Consider the following 18,655-nt stretch of genomic DNA (forward strand, 5'->3'; position numbering starts at 1 on the left):
AAAGAGTTTATTTAGTGCATTTCTAGTTTGTCCACAGCAGGAACCAAAATATTAAGTTAATCTGTGCTGTTCACCAAAGTTCTGGTCCAACACCATTGGTCCGCCCGTGTTCTGGTGCAATACTATTGGTCCAGTAGTGTTCTAACACCCTCACATTAGTTCACTAGTGTTCTGGTATCACACTATTGGCTCACTAGTGTTCTCTTATGGTCAGGAACACGTAAGACCAGGAGAGAGGGGGGAAAAGAAAAAGGACCTTCAGCATGCTGCTACTGAGCAGAGGTCCACAAGCTTCCATGCAACAACAAACAAACAAACGGCAAGGGACAACAACGACGAACGGAAAGAGAAACGACAGCATTGCTTGTAAGAAGTAAGCATGGAAGCATATACAGTAAACCTTACAGTAACCTGCTCAAGCCCTCGGGGGGTTTGTCCAATATACAACAGATCTTAAAAAGGTAAAATCCCAACCCCCACCCTCAAGACACATGCGTGCACACACACACACACACACTTTCTCTCCCACACAAACACACACACACAGCACGCCTATCGCAAGCACAGCATGTACTCAATCTCTCTCTCTCGCTCTCTCTCACACATGCACAGGCACACCTGCATGCAAACAAATGATAAGTCCTTATAAGTGTACAAGGAATATGTTTGTCAGTTTTAAAAATATGACTTAAACCCATGAGCTCTGTGTAAACATAGCGTACGGTAGATTAGATAAAGACTTCCTTCCATTGTAACTCCCTGTAACTTTCCAGCCGCGTGCCATTTCGTAGTAATAACCTAGTGGGTTAATACTTGTACTCTTTGGTTCTCTGTAACAGTCTGTTTATCTGACTGCGTGACTGACTGTCTGACTTCCTCTGTCCCCTCTTCTCTATCGCTCCCTCGCTTGATCCAACTGTTACGATACAGCAGGAGGACCCGTCCGAGGGAAGAGAATCGCAGGTCCCGTCCCTCTGCACACCAGGGGCAGCAGAGCCAGACGGATTGATTGTCCTTGATTTATTTACATCACAGTCAGTCACAGTGGGCTCCGTTTAGTGGAAGAACACGTCCCCGTCCTCCTTCTTTTTCTCCCACCCCTCACCAGTCTGATGTGTGGGCATGTCGGCCTGAGATCTGTGTGTGTATGTGTGCGTCTGCATGGGAGTGTGTCTGAGTGTGCATGTGTATGTGCATGTGTATGTGTGGTACGGTGTGAGGGGTCAGGGGGCTAGGATAAGTCGTTGTTGCTGGGTGTCTTCCCGCCGCCATTAAGTAGGGCCGAAGCGCTGCGGCTCTTGGTCGGTGTGCCGCTGCCTGAACGGGAGAGTTCTGTCAAGTCATGGAGGGAGGGCTCCCTGTACATGGCCACTACACCCCCACACACACACACATGCAGACAGACACACAAGACAAGACAAGACAAGAATCATTAATTCAGTTATTGCCACTGGTCTTTGTCACATGGGTGTAGTCTGCACAGCTTTGTTCAGTCAGTTCCTCTGCACCTGGGAGATTCAGTTTCCACAGACTAATTAATTCTGATTTTAAGACGCTATTTTATCATCAGAGAGAAATTTAAAGACTGTAACACTCCATAAATGGGTAAATTCTAATCTTAATTTCAATAACTGGCAAAAAAAAAAAATAAACAGTTAACTAAGAGTTCAGGGGTTTTTTTTTCCTTTTTCCTCACTTTCATATAATGCCTGGTGGCTTCTGGTCACTGACATATTAGCCTTTAGGCTGGAAGCCTGTTACCAAACAGTTGCCACACACTGAACACATCCATTAGCTGCATTAGCAGCGTTATATGGAGTCGTGTTCATGTCCGTTTGATGAATGTAACTCCAATATTCATTCCCTTTTCAGCTTTGTTTTGCCCTCCGCTAAGTCTCCGGGGAAATATGTGTCTCTTCAGCTAACTTTTTGTATCTGCTGTTCGCTGCCGGTCAGATGGTGTACAGTGCATTTTACTGCTCTTTCAATGGAAACAGCTATCTAATGCATCCAGAAGTGGTGATACTAAATGGTCAGAAATGCTGCAGCAGAGTCAGATAACCAATCTCTGTGGATCCATTATCACCTTGCTATGCAGAAATATTGATTATTCCCTCTTTTCCTATTTTCCTGGTATTTTCTTGTTTTTCTGGATGACCGGCACTGGTAAATCAAACCCGAGAATTGGGTCGCCTAACACTATCATATCTGGTGGCCAGGAATGTAATTATTGATGTTTTCCCCCTCCTCGAGAGTATTTGGGCATAAACTTTCCTTTTATGCCATTTAAGACTCAATTATTGTTTTTATTCATGAGTACCCAATCTGCATTTACATTTCAATGTTTATCTTCTGGCGCTGGCATTCTTTTCAGTGTGCTTTCACTCTAGCCTGTAAATCTGTAAAGCTTCTATATATTACCATCTACAATGACCTTCCTTGTATAGAATCCAGTTAAATCTTTTATAAACTAACAAGACACAAAATCAGTTTTAAAGACGATAAGACCTTCAAGCAAAGAGTGCAAATAGCAGATGGGTTCTAAGTTAGTCCAGGAAGGCAGATATTTTCCATAGGTCAGGGGTCCTCTGAATTTTTGGAATCCTAAATCTTCTATAGGGGAGAAAGCTTTCCAAGAGCGGCCCCAAGCTCTTAATCAATGAAGCCTTAGTACAGTTTGCTCTCTTAGATGCTATCACAACTTCATTTGTTTAACCTAACATATACTTGTGACGTAATACATCACAGCCATAGTTTCTAGAGCCCTGAAATTGCGAGGGTCAGGGGTAACGGACACACCGTGTTTGCTTTGCTGGTGTAAATGGTACCTGCACAGTTTTATACTTCATCATTTATGAGCATGACTCACTTTAATAGCGAGTGCTATAGGTTCGCTGAGATTCTGCTTTTGTTTTCACTAAGCTGCCAAACTCACCCCGAGGTGCTCAAAACCATTTTCACAATTAGCTGTCTATTTTGTTCTACATGAACACACGGGGGTTATAAGCTCATCTATAGCTTTTTCCCAGTGTTAACACCGATCGCTGCATATTTAGTCATTAATATTTAAACAGCCCCTCTGGACATGTTTTAAACTTAAAAAAAATTGCTACTCTATTTTTTTTCTTAAAACGATTTTCTTTTTCAACACGTATCTTAATTTAACTTCTTTCCTCCCTCACTGACAAACTCAGAATATATGAATATGTAAATACTGCAAGTTTCATTGGAAAGCAGGCCTACTCTGCTCATTTCCAGACTCATGTTTTTCATTCTTGGACTCTACTTGAGTACCTCTGCATGATTTACAGTTCAAAGACATTCTTGTTTATCTTATGATAGGCCTTTCTGCATCCACTATCTGAAACAAACCACCCCTCACCCAGGAAGACCACCCTCCCTTTAAGCCAGCTTTCTTCTGATTGGCTGCGTCTCTTAAACACAGCTTTTCTCTTCTCAGTTTGAAACCTACAGTAAGCCTTGAACTCGTACTTGTGCACATGCTGAGCTTCTTATTTAAAGTTTTGACTATAAAAAGATGTGTAGGGTCTGACTTTCGAGCTGAGAGAAATGCGAAGGTGAATGCAAAGACATCCTTTTAATGATGCAAAATGATGACGAAAATCCAAGTGAAGCAACAACAAGCAAACAGTCTTTGATGTTTTCTTGGGTTTTTTTAAACATGCGACAGGAATTTCAGAATAAACGTTTCATTTTACATTTAAACTTTTACGTGTTCTGAGTTATTAAGTTGGTATTTAAATCAGTAAGGCTATCAGTCCTACCTTTGAGTGGCTTCGGTATGAAGTGTGCAGCAGGCTTGTTCTTCTTGACATGATTCCCCTTCATGATTCCACCCTCCTTGTTAAGCCCCAGGTACCAAGCCCGGCCCGATGCCTGCTGCCGGTAGAGCATGGAGGAGTAGGTGACATAGTAGTTCTCGAACACCGACTCCTTGAATTTACACTCCGGGGTAAAATGCTCCTGTGAGAAAAATGTGATAGAAATGAGAACAAATCCTACACGAAAGAAGACGAGAAGGTGATAAAGCAAACGTGGCGTGAGTGGAGTGTTAGCTGCTGGCGGCGACTCCATTAAAAAGCGTTCAGTCATTCCACCATATAGTCATCAGTGTATTCATCCATCAGCTGGTCTGCTCTTTGAATCATTATCTCGGCCAGGCTGTATCCTCCGAGAACAAACTGCACCAACTTAGGACAGCTGACATTTGCATTTCCTTATTCCTGCGTCTCCATAGCAACCGGCTACTCCCTTGAATACCAACCAGCCCACTGAGAGAACGGTGGTGCCCAGAGAGAAAGCTGTTTCTCTTCGATATCCATTAATCTTAAGTAAATTTTGATGAAGTTTCAGCATGCATGATCTTGAAATAGATTAAGCAGGAAAACATAAAGAAATGTGACCCGGGCACAGAAATATTGCGCGGCTGTATTCTGCATTTAATATTAGGTGAGAAGATGGAACGAGCGATATCAGTGCTGTGACTGAAGCCCTCACAATAACAACATGATGGACCAGATATTGTGCCGGTATACGTGTCTGCACAGGCGTAGCAGAGTGGGAAAAGACATGAAAACAAATTTTGGGAGCTGTGTGTGTAAACAGACACAAAGTAATCTTCCTATCACAGAATCACTGAAGGGAGATAAACAAAAGGAGGCTGGGGGACGATCTGAAATCAATCCTGAGAAGCCACAATATCAGGAGACAGATAAGGGAGGCTCAGACACTGGATTATAACACCCCGTGGCAGCTGACTCACAAAGCAACACTGTAGTTAAAGTATTGATGTGATGATGTGATGACAATGAGTCTGCTCACGGTGAAAGCTTCTGCTTCATTACTCAACCTGACCCAAAGAGCAGGTTTGAGTCTGTAGCATTAATGACGCTGGTTGTGATGGTGTGTGTGTGTGTGTGTGTGTGTGTGTGTGTGTGTGTGTGTGTGTGTGTGGTGACCTACAGAGGTGTAGAGAAAGCCTTCGTTGTTCATTGCCAGGTAGAGTTTGGTCTGGACACCCTGGATGGCCACCACACGAAGCCCCACTGGGATCAGGTTGAACACAGCTGCAAATGCACACGCAAAGCCACGCGCACAACACAAAGCAATCAAACAAGCATTCACACAGCGAACACAGAGGGAAACAGAGGAAAGTACTCATCAATATCAATGGCATGATGACACCTTCATTTTGCCACAGAGAAGCTATTTTAGAAGGTTGGGCGCTGAGGAGGCTGAACTACGCTTACAATTTAGCTCCTGGTATTAAGCGTGGGATAAAATTATCAAAAGGCGAGCAGCAGAGCAAGTTTTGGTAAACATTTGATAGTGCAAGGACATGCTTCAACAGAAAAGCCAGAGAGCCAGTAATCAGCGCAATTTCATCTGTCATACAAATGAAAAATGTTCCTGCTAGAGCTGCACTTAATGATCACTTTCAGCTATTTTTTCTACTCAATCACTCATTTAGTCTATAAAATGTCAGATGGTAGTTAAAAGTACCCATTACAGTTTTCCCCACACAGAAGGCGATGCCTTCAAATTTCTGTTTGATTAACACTCCAAAAGCCCTCGAAATATATTCACTTTACACCGATGTGAATCGGAAGAAAAGCGGCAAATCTTGCGGTTAAGAAGCTGCAATCAGGAAATGTTTGACGATTTGCTGGAGAAGTGGTCCTCCGTCGCCGAATGTTTTGAGCATGCAGAGTAAACAGTGCATTCCCGAGCTTCTTTAACGCCACAAATTCAATGAGCTCTGTCTGTTTGTGAATTTTTACAGCATGATTTATAAGCATAAGCTACCCGAGTAAAACTAAGCTGTCTGGGCTCTTCGACACATTACAGCGAATGTGACATTAAATCGCAGACTGTCAGATTTCATTTGAATGCATTTCCAGCCAAACTGGATGAGCACTTAAAGGCTCCACGCTGGTAACAACATATCAGCGTAAAGATTAGACCGAACCATAGCTCTGTGAGTCAGGACCCTTGTTTAATCATCATCATTTTTAGTCAATACTGTTCTTTACAATAACTGTGCATAATATATGGGGATTATGTATTCAAACGCATTTATGGGTGACTGATTTAATGTGGGTAGGCGTTTACATGATGTATACACCATGTAATCATCTCATTAAAGAGTGTGATTCCTCTGTAGTCGTTCTGCATGCAGACAACAGTTGGTGGCCTGAGAAGTAGCAGAGATTAATGTGAGATGCTGGCAACACCAACTGTGCATAAGGAGAGTGATTGCAGTCTGAACCACAACAACAGAATTGAATTAGCCGTATCAATCAAACATTGCACTGTGTGTGTGTGTGTGTGTGTGTGTGTGTGTGTGTGTGTGTGTGTGTGTGTGTGTGTGTGTGTGTGTGTGTGTGTGTGTGTGCGCGCGCATGTGTGATGGAGAGAATGAAATGGAGTGGGTAAAAATGAATCTGTTGTCTGATTTGGTGTAGTAGCTTTCTGAATGCTAAGGATTTGAACGTGCACTGTATGTTGTGCAGACATTTGATCAATGATTTTAACCAGGAAGCATTTCATATAGAAAGACTGCAGTGTCACCACTTGACATTTGCTAATTATTGACTTGTTGTTGAGTGACTGACTGAATTAAAGTCACTGCAGTAAACAGATTTCCACAAGATGAAACTCAACAATAGGGATGTGGTAATTAAATTAAATCGACCCTTAAAGCAGTAACATGTTGCAACATTCTGTTGTAGCGAGAAGTAATATAGATCTGCACTGAAGAAAGTCAGTTTCAGCCTGTGCTTTGCTTTTATTTATAAATCATGTTAAAGTATAAATAATCTAAATAACCTAGTTCTAGGTTACCTAGTTAACCTAGGTCAAAATGATTGAGTTGGGTAAAATACACACACACACAACAAATCTAGTTAAAGCCAGCCTCACCATAGGTGCTGTCTTCATCCTTGGTTCCATCAATGGTGCCATCAGGCTGCATCTGCAGCTGGAAGCCCTGGCGACTGGAAAGCCTGGTCACAATGCCCTTTAACTGGGGCTCTAAGAGGAAAACAGAAACATTAAGTGCATTCTTTTCTTACTGCTGTCATGTGATCACATGCATCAAATCCAGCAGCCTCCAGGAAGCCAGAAGTGTCAGAGGCCCTGATGCTTGAGGGCCCTGACCACCAGTATCGATCCGTGGCAGTTCCACTAAACATTGTGGAACTCATAAAAAAAGATGGCTTTTTAAAAATAAATAAATAAATAAATCAGCTAATAATTGACACATGTATCATGAGTAGGATCACTTAGGGTTGTGCTTTTCAACACTTTGCTGTGGGACAATATAAAGTTACTCATGTGAGACGTTTGTGGGTTCATGTAACAGGATTGTGACACTGTCCTCAGAGTGAGGAGTGATGAAGTGATGAAGAACCTGCCTTAGTGATGAGAAAAAAAAAATGCTGAATGGTGGCAGAGATGAGGATGGCGATGATGCTGAAGGTGATGGTGAAGATGGACGAGGTGGTGATGCTACCCGCCGGCTATCCGACTGTCCCCACCCCCCCTCCTCACAGACCTGGTGGTCGCCTTCTCTTCCGTTTCTTCCTCGAGCCAAACAACTTGACACGCGAAAACACGTTCAGTTTGCTCGGTTTCTCGTTTGCGCCTTTGCTGTTGCTCGGGCTGCCGCTTCCGCGGCATGCGTTTGCCTTCTCCCGCTCCCTCGCCTGTCGCTTCTGGCGGATCAGGGAGCTGGCGATAGCCGCTGCCCGGGACATGTTTCCCCGGTGGAGTGAAACAAGGCTGCGCGTCCTGGGTTGGAGAGGGCGATCGCGGACGAGGCGGTCGGGGTGTGTGGAGCGCGGGGAGAGGGGTTGAGGGGTGGGGGTCTACACCACCCACGGCTCAGTTCGCATCACACACCGACCGATGCAGTCTCCGTGATTTTAAAAAGCGTCCAGAATCCTCCATCGGTGCGTCCCGGCGCTTCATGGAAGTCGTTAGATCCAGCACCGTGCCAGTGACTGAGCGCTAACGACGCCGCCTCACATCCCCGCAAGGGGTCTGAGTGGCAAAGAGCGCTCTGATTCCCCCCTCTGGTGATTCCTCCGAGTGTCCCGAGAGAGAGAGAGAGCGTGGACGGAGAACGACGGCGCGTGAGATTCTCCAGGTCCGAGTGGCAAATCAACAGAGTGTAAGCTGGCGTGAACGACACCGGGGGTTGTTGACGATCGCTGCAGCTGCTACTGCCTCCTCTTCTCCTTCTTCTTCTTCTGCTGCTGCTGCCGCTCTGCACCGTTCCCCCGGCGATGCTCCTCTTCTTGACGCTGTCCGTGACAGAAATGCAGCAACTGGGATGTTTGTCAATGAAACAGCTCGGGGCTGGCTCAGTGGGAAAGGGATCATGGTGCAGCCGTGTCGTTCATAAAACTGCTGCAGCCCTGCCCGCCGCGAGGAAGAAGAGTGAGGAAGGGGAGGTGGAGCGGGTGTGTGTGTATGCGTGTCCGTGCAGTGTGTGTGTGTGTGAGGAGAGGGGGTGTCAGATGAGACTGGTGGGGGCTGGACGGTGTGTGTGTGTGTGGGGCTGGACGGTGTGTGTGTGTGTGTGTGTGTGGGGGGGGGGGGGGGGGGGGGGGTTGGGCAGTGCTTTCTCATAGGGCACCTGTAGCCCCTGTACCCCCACGTGGCATGATATTTACATGATACACTAAATATGCTGATGTGTGATAGGCGGACTGAGAGAGACAGAAGGAGAGGATAAAATGGGAGGTGGGAGAATAAACAATGAAACAAGAGAGGAGACAGACAGGTGAATGAATGAGAGGAGGAATAATGAAAGAGGGGGTGGGCGGAAGAGAGAAAATGAGATACTGAGTGTGTTGGAGAGAGAAAGAGAGAGCGATGCAGAGAGAGAGGGAGACGCTTGTAGAAAATAACCTGCAAATGGATTGGAAAAGAGAATGATGAATGAAAAAGGAGGGGAAAATAAATCCAGTAGAAGACAGGAGAAGAAAGTGCAAGACTATTCCACACATCAGGAAAAATGACGTATATGAGGGGGAACTACATGATAATGAAATAAGAGAAATGAAGTGAAGGGACAATGAAGGAAGAGGGTGGGAGAGAGAGTGAGAGAAAGACCCAGCAAGTGTGCATGAGGGGAAGAAATCAGAAGGGGGGTAGAGAAAGGAGGGGCTCTAATATTTTGGTGCAGAGGTTCACCACTGCTGAAAAGGCTGCAGCATGCAAGAAGGAGGTGAAAAAGACGGCGGCACTTGTGTCTCTGCGAGCTGTGTCGTTCTCTAGATGTTCCCTTTTTGCATTTGCACCAGAGCAGAGGTGCACACACACACACACACACACTAGGCAGCAGCAATCAGCCACTCGGTGCATGTCGGCTGGCCACAGGCAGCCCCCACAGGAAAACAGATGCACAGTTGTCAGAGACAAAAACAGCTGCAGTGGCGGATGGTGACTGCTAATTCCAACTGGTACTGAGGAAGAGGAGGCGGTGGACACACAGCCGGCAGACGAAGGTCGACCTGCATGTGGCAACAGCCGCTGAACAGCGGGCAGAGTCGATGCATGCTGTTCTCCAGCGGGAGAGATCGATGGCTGGGGGAGTAAGAGGATGTGGTGAGCAGTAAACTACACGAATGAAGAGGATCCAAACCCAGTGAGCTGTAACCCACTGTGAGGATAAGACAGCTGGAGAACGTGATGGACCGTGGACAGACACTGAGGTCTCCACACTGCTAAAGTGGAGCATTTACCCTGCCGCTGACCGAGGAAGTTGAAGTACCACCAATGGCCTTCTGGTTAGGTAAGGACTCTTGTAAACATGCACAGATAAATATAGTTTTACTTTGCAGTTCAACCCACGCTCTTTGAGACAACACTCAAAAATCTTTCATAACTAACCGGTAAAGTCAACTAAAACATCAATCACATGAAGGAAAACAGCTGGAGCAAAGAAGTGACTGAAAGCTAAATCTAGTTATTCATGTTTCTTTTATGAGCTCACTGCTTTAAACCCAACCACAGGCCTCTAAAAGCTTGAGCCACACAAAATAAGAGCCACGTAAAAAACATCAGATATAAAGTGATCCTGAGGAACATTAACACAGCCTTCAGCCATCACGATAACTCATTTCATCTTTACAGAGAACAAGCAAATCAATAAAATCAACCAACAGAAAAGCAATGAAAAAAGAGACAAGGTACAAAGATTTAAAAATAAATAAATGGCTATCCATAATTAACATCTATTTGAGGTGTAGCTAGAAATGACACAGTGATGTCTGAAATGGAGACAAACAGTCTGAAGAATGTGAGTATTATGTACTCTATGATAAGGAAGTGAAGGTCTTTAAGCTTTGCTTGGAGTTCATTAGCGCCACCAATTGGCAGTTTAAGAACTGAATACATTAAAAAAAAGTTGGAAAAAAGAAAAATACTTAAAACAAAAACAGCAGCCTAAACTTTAAAAAGATTTTTTTAAAAACTGTGAGAAACTCAGTCTAACCACACAAGAGCCGGAAATAGTGAAATCAGCCACGCACAACAACATTCACAGCTTGTGGTACAAAATTCAACACTTTAAATTCTTTGCGACTGGCTGCCACGACATTACGAGGCCAAAAGCTTCAGTGAAATGCTCAGACCCGGAATTTGTTTGCGCATTTAATCCATCAATGCGTTGTTTGAGTCGCGCTTGGAATATTTTATTTAACGTAAAACTTTGGATGCAAAGTGGTTTTAGTGGAGGAGACCGTGTAAGAAACTGCACTGCAGGCCGATTCTACACTAAAGGGATTATCCGAGTCTTCGCTGTGCCTTAACGGACTGGTTGCAAACTTATAATAGAATTCATTAACTAAACTCCCAAAACTCACTCAGAATGTTTCTCTGTTGAGTTTCATGTTGTGTTTTTTCTTTTCTTTAAGTTAAGCCCGTGAAATAAACTCAGAGCCGAGGCGATTCATTGTGAATGTGTTTTAAGGAGCCAGCGCGTTGCTAAGGTGTGCTGAAGTCCAGCTGTCCTCCCAACAGAAGGGCGCGTCCTGCCTTGTTTTCAGCACCACGGACAGCGCTTCATCTTTAAACCCATTTTATTTAAAAACAAAACAAACAAACAAACAAAAAAACACGTTAAACTTTTTAAATAGAAAATTATCAACATTAAGTTAAGCATTTTAAATATTCTAAGGTCCACAATTCACATTCGTAATTCAGAAGCCACTTCAAACACGTCCGGCGCCTGAGTTGCGCTGTTTGAACTTAGTTTAGCGCGTCTCGTTTGCACATCTTATTACCAGAACATATTGGTGACATTTAGGCACAGATGTGGCTCCTTTTTCTAGCTAACTTTGTCCTTTCTCATCTTACCTGAAGTGGATCGGCGGAGAGGGAAAGTCATGCTGCGCCCGCGGAGCTCTGGAGCCTTTTGCTCCTGGCTTTTTGCACTTCCTGTTGTGCGCCGCTCGTCGAAAACAGGGCGAATTATGGAAGTTCAAACCAGACAATTCTCCACGGCATTGGATCCATTAAGGCCGCGTACATGGCGTTGACGGGAGATCATTACAGAACATTAGAGGCCATTAAGCCGTTGGAACCGGTCATTAATGATTCATCTCGAGGCCCCGCTGATCTGGCACAATAAGAGAGGGAGAGAGCCAGCAGGCCCTTCCCAAATCCAAGGTATCGAGGAAACGCTGTCTGTGTTTGTTTTTCCTTGTAATGTGGCTGAGACACATTCATCCAAATCTATGTTACTGCAGCCGACATATAAATACTCTCCGATGACCTCTTTCAACACTTAAACACAGTTATTCTCTGTCCAAAAACATGACAGCTATATTTACAAGGGCCTCCTGTGACTATTCTGGTCAGTATCCAAGCTTGTTTTTTGTTACTTAAACAATTCATTTACCAGCAAAACATATGGTTATTTAAACAATTGCTAAAAAAAAATGTAAACAAACAAAAAGAAATAATCAGGTTTTAATCCCCAAAATCATGCAATCAGATTCATGTTTTCCATTCCCTCAAAAAGCAGTAAAGATTACAACAGAGACTCTGGTGCTTACTGCCCAAACTGGGGCGTGAGTCATTAAACACAAACCTTTTTAAAATGCCATGTCAAATCCAGCTAAACAGTTTTAACAAAGAGAAGCAGGAAATTTCTCAGCTGCACTTGTTGAAATAAATCAGATTAATAGGAAACAAGGTCTACATCAGATATTGCTCTTTTCAGTATTTGTCACAGCTTAAACTGCACCAATCCATAATTGTAGTCATCGACCTTAAACAAGCTCCAGGCGAAATTCTTATTTATATTTGCTTCTAATTAAACCCTGATTACAAGTTCAACCAGTGGAGCCAACATGCTTCGTGATTCAAATTTTAGGTCTCATATAGAAAACTGATTACACTGTTTCACTGTTGGAGCCTTTCAGGCAGACACACACACACACACACACACACACACACACACACACACACACACACACACACACACACACACACACACACACACACACACACACACAATTCTGTTAAGATAAACAACTAGAAGTGAAACTACTAAAAACTTTAATTCAGAGGCAAACTCACATAGTGTGCACACAAATACACAAGCAAACGCACCATTAGTGGCTCTCTCACAGTGGGCTTTCCACATCATAGCACATTAAATAGCAGCCTCACTCAGAGACATGCCCATGAACCATATAGAGACTCTACACAATTATCCACAACTGTGTATTATAAGCCCATTACACTGCTGTGCTCTAAGAGCTCTTCCTGTGAAGCTGCCTGGTAAAAGACAGCAGCATCCATATTACTGACATGATACGCAAAGAATAACAGACAGCAGCAACTGCTGCTGCATGCACTGCAGTACAGAACATCCCTAGTAGGACAAGTAATTTAAAACAAAACCTCTTTGAAGTAACTCTGTAGATTCTGATTTTACATAATCAACATTTCCAGAGAACCGATATTATTGTTTTTTTGTCTTTCTTTCTTTCTTTCTTTCTTTCTTTCTTTCTTTCTTTCTTTCTTTCTTTCTTTCTTTCTTTCTTTGTGTACCAAAATTCTTTCTTTTCCCCAAAATAACTTTGTAACCTTGGCTTTGAATAGCGAATTACAAAGATGGCAGCTGGCATGTTTTGGCTCAGACTTCAAAGACAGTTTCCTGGGCAGGTAGCCAGTATTTAATAACCTCAATCTATTAAAAAAAAAGAGAACGAGAAAAAGAAAGAAAGAAAACAGAAAAACATCTGCAAATGTATTTCCCTTTGGATTTTTCAAACTATGTAATGTCACCAGTTTTGTAAGCGATCAGCCACTGGATGGCACCATCAGATAACATAATGCTGGAAAACAGGAAGCTGAAGGGAAAAGCTATGGGAAAGGCTGAGCAGTACTCTGAGCTCGGAGACAACGACATATGAATGTGCAGGGAAGGCGGATGCACCTGCACGGCATCCGCGATCATGCCCCGCCGGCTTAAGTATTGCACTGGGTCCTGTGATAGTCATTGTTGGTATGTTGAGCTGGCAGCGGGAGAGCTGCAGCTCTGTGTTTTGTAACAGCAACCGTGTTTGGAATAAACTATGCTGCAAAGCATGTTCATGCCATCGGGTCTGCCGTGGTCATTCACAGTGTGGGTGTACCATGTTTACATCTCTTCGTGGGGACCAGAAATTGAAATATTACTATACTTGTGGGGACCAAAAGTCGTTATGTGGACAAATTCCTGTCCGCATGACTTTGAAGGCATTTTTGAGACTCAAAATGTGGTTTTGGTGTCAGGGTTGTCCTTTGGACAGGATTCGGTTTAGACTAAAGGTTAGGGTTAAGCATTCATTTCTGATGGTTAGGGTAAGCGGCTAGGGAAAACATCTCAATTGATGTCCCCACTAAAATATGAAAACACGACTGTGCATGTGTGTGTCTAATTTATGTTGTGTTCATGAACAAGCCACAATAAGTTGATGCATTTACTAACTGTGACCTCAGTCTGTGCTATGGAGGCATGGCTCTTTATTTTATATACAGTGGGTAAAATAAGCATCGGACGCATCATCAATTGTCTAATTAAATATATTTCTAAAGGTGCTATTGAAATAAAATTCTCAGCAGATGTCAGTAACGACTCATCCACACATGCAGACAAATCAAACCACAGAATTAAGTTATGTGTGATAATGAGAGCTGAAACAGGGAAAAAATGTTGAACAACCTTAGTGATTTTTTCTCATTTATTGAAGACACCTCCTGTACGGAAAAGCAAGTTGCATGGATTGCTCAGGTGTGATTTTGGTTCATTCTTCCATGGTGTTTATTATGGCATCCAAAGAGTTCGATTTTGGTCTCATTTGACCCGACGATATTCTCCCATTATTTCACAGGCTTGTCCAAATGTTGCACATTTAGAGCAACATTTAGACAAGATATTTTAAACATATTTCATCATGCTTTCCTTCATCAGTGATGAAAAGCAAACATCATCTTGTGTGATGATGCATACAACTGTGGTGGCTGAGTACATTACTTGTTTTCACAGAAACAACTGTACCTGCCAATTCCAGGTCTTTCTGTAGCTCTCCACAAGCGCTGCTTGGCTCTTAAGACAACTCTTCTGATAATTCTTCTCACTCCTTTGCCTAAAATCTTGTGGGGAGCATCTGGTTATGTTAAATTATGTTCTTTCCACTTTCCAGTTTTGAAATTCTTCTGTAACCAACATGTTTTGCAACAATAAGGTTGTGACGGTATTGCACCAGCTCTTTGGTTTTACCCATCATGCGATGGTTCTTGTGTGGCACCTTGGTAATGAGGCACATTTTTATAGGCCATCTGTTGGGACTGAACCAGCTGACAGTAATTTGCCCTGAGTGGCAGGATTGCTTTCTAATTGCTGATAGATTTCAGCTGGTGTCATGTCTTTTTGCACCATCCTTTCTTCATGTGTTCAGTACTTTTTTCCTGTGTCATTTCTCATTATTACACGAAACTTAATTTATGGACGTCTATGGTTGGATGTCTCTGTATGTTGCATTTTTTCTATTGCACTGTTGTCTCTGCACTGTCTTGTGTCTGTATCATTCTGTTCTGTCTTTGTTTTGGTTTTTTGCCATTTTTGCACACTTGCACTTTATTTAGTCCTGTGTTGATTGTCTGTTATATGTTATATGTAGCACCATGGTCTTGGAGGAATGTTGTCTCGCTTCCCTGTGTACTGTACCACTGCACATGGTTGAAATGACAATAAAGCCACTTGACTTGAAGTGTGGATTGGGTGAGTCGTTACCGATATCTGCTGAGAAGTTCACGTTATAGCACTTTTAGAGATATAAATTGTTGATGTGTTCAATACTTATTTTGCCCAATGTATTTATATATTTGTTATATCATTCAAACTAAATTCAAAGCCTGGTGTTTTAGGTAATACTGCATAGGGCAGGGATAGCTCAGTAGGTAGAGTGGTGGCCCCATGATCGGAAGGTCGGGGGTTCGATTCCCCTGAACAGCTACCCTGAGGTACCCCTGAGCAAGGTACCGTCCCTACACACTGCTCCCCGGGCACCCAATGGCTGCCCACTGCTTCACTGAGTGAATGGGTTAAATGCAGAGAGGGATTTTCCCCATGGGGACCAATAAAGTACACTTTTAACTTCAAATACTCTGTTTATAAAAAACACAAAAAATAAGCGTTCTTTCAAAAGCAATATTTCAAGGTGCTTTTATTGTATCCATTGCAATGTATAAGGGTTTCGCCCTACTCTGGTAAAACACTTGGTTTTATTGGGTTTTCTGTGTACTGATGTGTTTGCTTTGTTCCCCATAGGTGAGTAAAGGTTAACATTAACCTGGTTTATTACAGCACTGTCACTAGCTGTTGGGCAATATGGTACAAAGAAGCTGAAGTTTAATTGGATCTACTATGCACATTTCTAGCTCAATATTGTTATTCTTGTACTCTTCAAAGGTAGACAAAGGTAAATGCATAGTCTACATTAAACAAAATACATCTGTTTTTTAACTTTTGCTGAGCCTTAGCAAATACCTGGACCTTACAAAGTTTTCACAAAGGTCCAGCTCTTACAGCAGTACATGCTATTTTAAAAGGATTTGCTGCATCTGGGAGGCGCAGCAAATCCCAGACTCAAGAGCATGGAGGAGATTCCAGGAGACCAGCAGTTACTGTAGGAAAGCTGGACAAGGCTGTAGAAGGTCTTTGACCCATCAGCAGGACCAGAATAACAGAACTGATGCTCCGTGCTTTTCACGGATGTGTGCAGGTTCACCGTAAGCACATGTGACAGTCCTGAAAGGGTCTGGAGCAGCTGCCTGTAACATCGTTCAGCATGACCAGTTTGGTGATTTGTGATTGATGGTCTAGGACACACAGACTTACAGGTCAGGCAACAGCACCTTGACTGCTTTTAAGTATTGCTATGAAATCCTTGGACCCATTGTCAGAGAGTTTCCAGAGACGACGAGTCTCTCTGGCCACAGCTTATTTGAATTAAGTAGCCTAGATTTCAACTTTATTCAATTAAGAAGCAGCAAATATTAAACTCTGAGCTTTTGAGTGCAAAGCGATGTTTATGCAAAAAGGAAATAAATCAGCTGAACTAATGAGAAGAAATACTTGAAACTTAAGACGATTTCTCATTAAAGATTAGTTAGAAATGCTCAGAATATCTATATTTAATATATCAGCTGCCTGTCAACTAAACAACCAATCATAGCCACAAATGCTAGGTTACAACAGTGTCGTTCACTAATAATGATAATAATACATAAAAAACTAAATAAAATTGCCAATGTGCTCTGGCTAACTGTCCCATCCACCTCCCCTTAAGCAGGGCTACAGCATTTGAGTAAATGTGTTGTTAATTCATAATTCCAACAACAGCTTTCTGGCTCAATGCTTGTTTTTTATTTTTGCTCTCCACATGTTTTTAGAACAGATAGCGTTAGCCTCTTTCCCCAGCATTAAGCACAAATGTGACTTATTTGTGTTATAGACCCACATTTACCTTTTAGATCTCCAGTCTCTTTTAATATTTTGTTTAAACTGCAATCTTTGGATTTTTGTTATATTAAACTCTTCCTGTATCTGCTAAATTTGTCTTTCTTAAGTTATAAAAATTGGTATTTTTATGTTGGCCAAATTCTTAGTGCTAAATAAAGCAAATAAAATGCATGCAAGATACAGTCATGAATTCACGTACAGCTTATTATTCATGATAGAGCACAGCTTGCAGGCAACTCCCTTTTTTTGTCTCCATGGCAATCATAGTTTCCCAGTTTCCTTTGCGGTGTACTCCACGTCGATTTTACTGCTGTCCAGGGGGGAGGAATGAATGAATTTGTGCACGGGGGGCACACACCACATTTTAACGATTTTTTAGCTCGTAACGCAATAAATTCAATCTTAAACAAAAGCAATAAATTCACAGGTTTGTGTTTCTCCTTACATATTTAAAATACCTCAAAGCTGTCAAATACAAAACCAATAGAGAGAAAACATCCACGAAATAATAATTTAAAAAAACCCCACGTGTTTCATTTGCATTATACCTAAACACACGTTTCCAAATGGTTTAAGTGTGTATGTTGAAGCTTCCACACAATGCCCTGTATGCCCTGTATTGTGGGAACAATAGGATTAAGTGGCCATGGAGCGGGCTGGACTCAGCATCATCGCACACCTTTTGGCTACCACATCTTTCTTCTGTTTTTTCCTTCCCTCTATAAACAATAAATAAATACATAAAATGTCTCCCTCCTGACTCGGGTTCACCGTTACTCACCTTTGGAAGCATGATCTTTATCCTCTTTGCTTTTCGTTATCACGTTCATGGAGCTCCGTCGCTTCTACCGGTCGCTGAATCAAACTTCAGGTGAAACGTTCACTTTTTTCATCCTCCTCTAATGTGTCCGGTCCCTTTGCGCACGGTCCAGCTCTTTCCCCTCTTTCCTTGTCCCCCTGTCTCTTGCTCCTCTGATGCTGCTCTCTGCACAGCTCCACTCTGTCTGTGCACCTACATGTCACCATGTACCAGCAGGAGCGCTTCCCCTCCGATCCTGCACGCGCGAAAACTGCACTCGCACGCGCACAGTGACAAACTGATGATGGCGCGCGGGGGGTGGGTGGGGGGGCACGAGCCAAAGACAGCTCATTGTATTCTGACTGAATGAGGAATTAAAAGTAGCCTATCATTTTCCATCAGCTCTGCAGAGATGCAGTCACTGGATTCATCTGTAACTGTGTTGCAGGGATTTGAAAACATTACACGGGCTTAACTGGCGTTTGTTCATGTTCTACTATATTTTTAAGTACCGTAAGTGGCTTATTTTTGCTGCTGGCTGTTGAACCACTGACCTCAATGCCTTTTGCGGAGTCCGAAAGAAATGACAAAACACACAGCCATGTATTCATTGGTGACCAACACCCATGATTAGAAATGAGTACATCAGAGGGACGGTGTTGAGACAAAGTTAGAGAGACAAGGTTGAGATGGTTTGAACATGGGCAGGGAAGGTTCAGTGGATATTATCTGAAAAAAGGGGAAATAAGACTGGGGAAAACTAAAACTGAACACTAAGCACACAAGACAAAGACTACAGAAATAAG

The 18,655-nt window shown here is 43.0% G+C and overlaps 2 protein-coding genes across 5 annotated transcripts in view; one reads left to right on the forward strand and one right to left on the reverse strand.

Moving 5' to 3' along the window:
• Positions 1 to 18,088, reverse strand: fgf13b (fibroblast growth factor 13b). Of its 3 annotated transcripts, none has more exons than XM_080867136.1 (5): positions 17,832 to 18,088; positions 6,943 to 7,053; positions 4,984 to 5,087; positions 3,786 to 3,984; positions 1 to 1,371 (listed from the first exon to the last, which is right to left on the reverse strand). In XM_080867136.1, exons 1-5 carry the CDS (start codon positions 17,878 to 17,880, stop codon positions 1,232 to 1,234), a joined length of 603 nt encoding a protein of 200 aa, XP_080723262.1. In that variant the 5' UTR covers positions 17,881 to 18,088; the 3' UTR covers positions 1 to 1,231. The 3 variants fall into 3 exon arrangements, with proteins under 3 accessions (XP_080723262.1, XP_080723263.1, XP_080723261.1); XM_080867137.1 differs by lacking the exon at positions 17,832 to 18,088 and adding an exon at positions 11,389 to 11,465; XM_080867135.1 differs by lacking the exon at positions 17,832 to 18,088 and adding an exon at positions 7,577 to 8,498.
• f9b (coagulation factor IXb) overlaps positions 8,679 to 18,655 on the forward strand; it is a 21,760-nt gene continuing 11,783 nt past the window's right edge. The window contains exon 1 of one of the 2 annotated variants that reach the window (XM_080867133.1): positions 8,679 to 9,823. In XM_080867133.1, coding sequence (XP_080723259.1) covers positions 9,808 to 9,823 — 16 coding nt within the window. In that variant the 5' untranslated portion in view covers positions 8,679 to 9,807. The remainder of the gene's footprint in view (positions 9,824 to 18,655) is intronic. The other variant, XM_080867134.1, reaches the window with a different exon arrangement.

Source organism: Rhamphochromis sp. 'chilingali', assembly GCF_963969265.1.
Source record: "Rhamphochromis sp. 'chilingali' genome assembly, chromosome: 19".
NCBI classification, from domain to species: Eukaryota; Metazoa; Chordata; class Actinopteri; order Cichliformes; family Cichlidae; genus Rhamphochromis; species Rhamphochromis sp. 'chilingali'.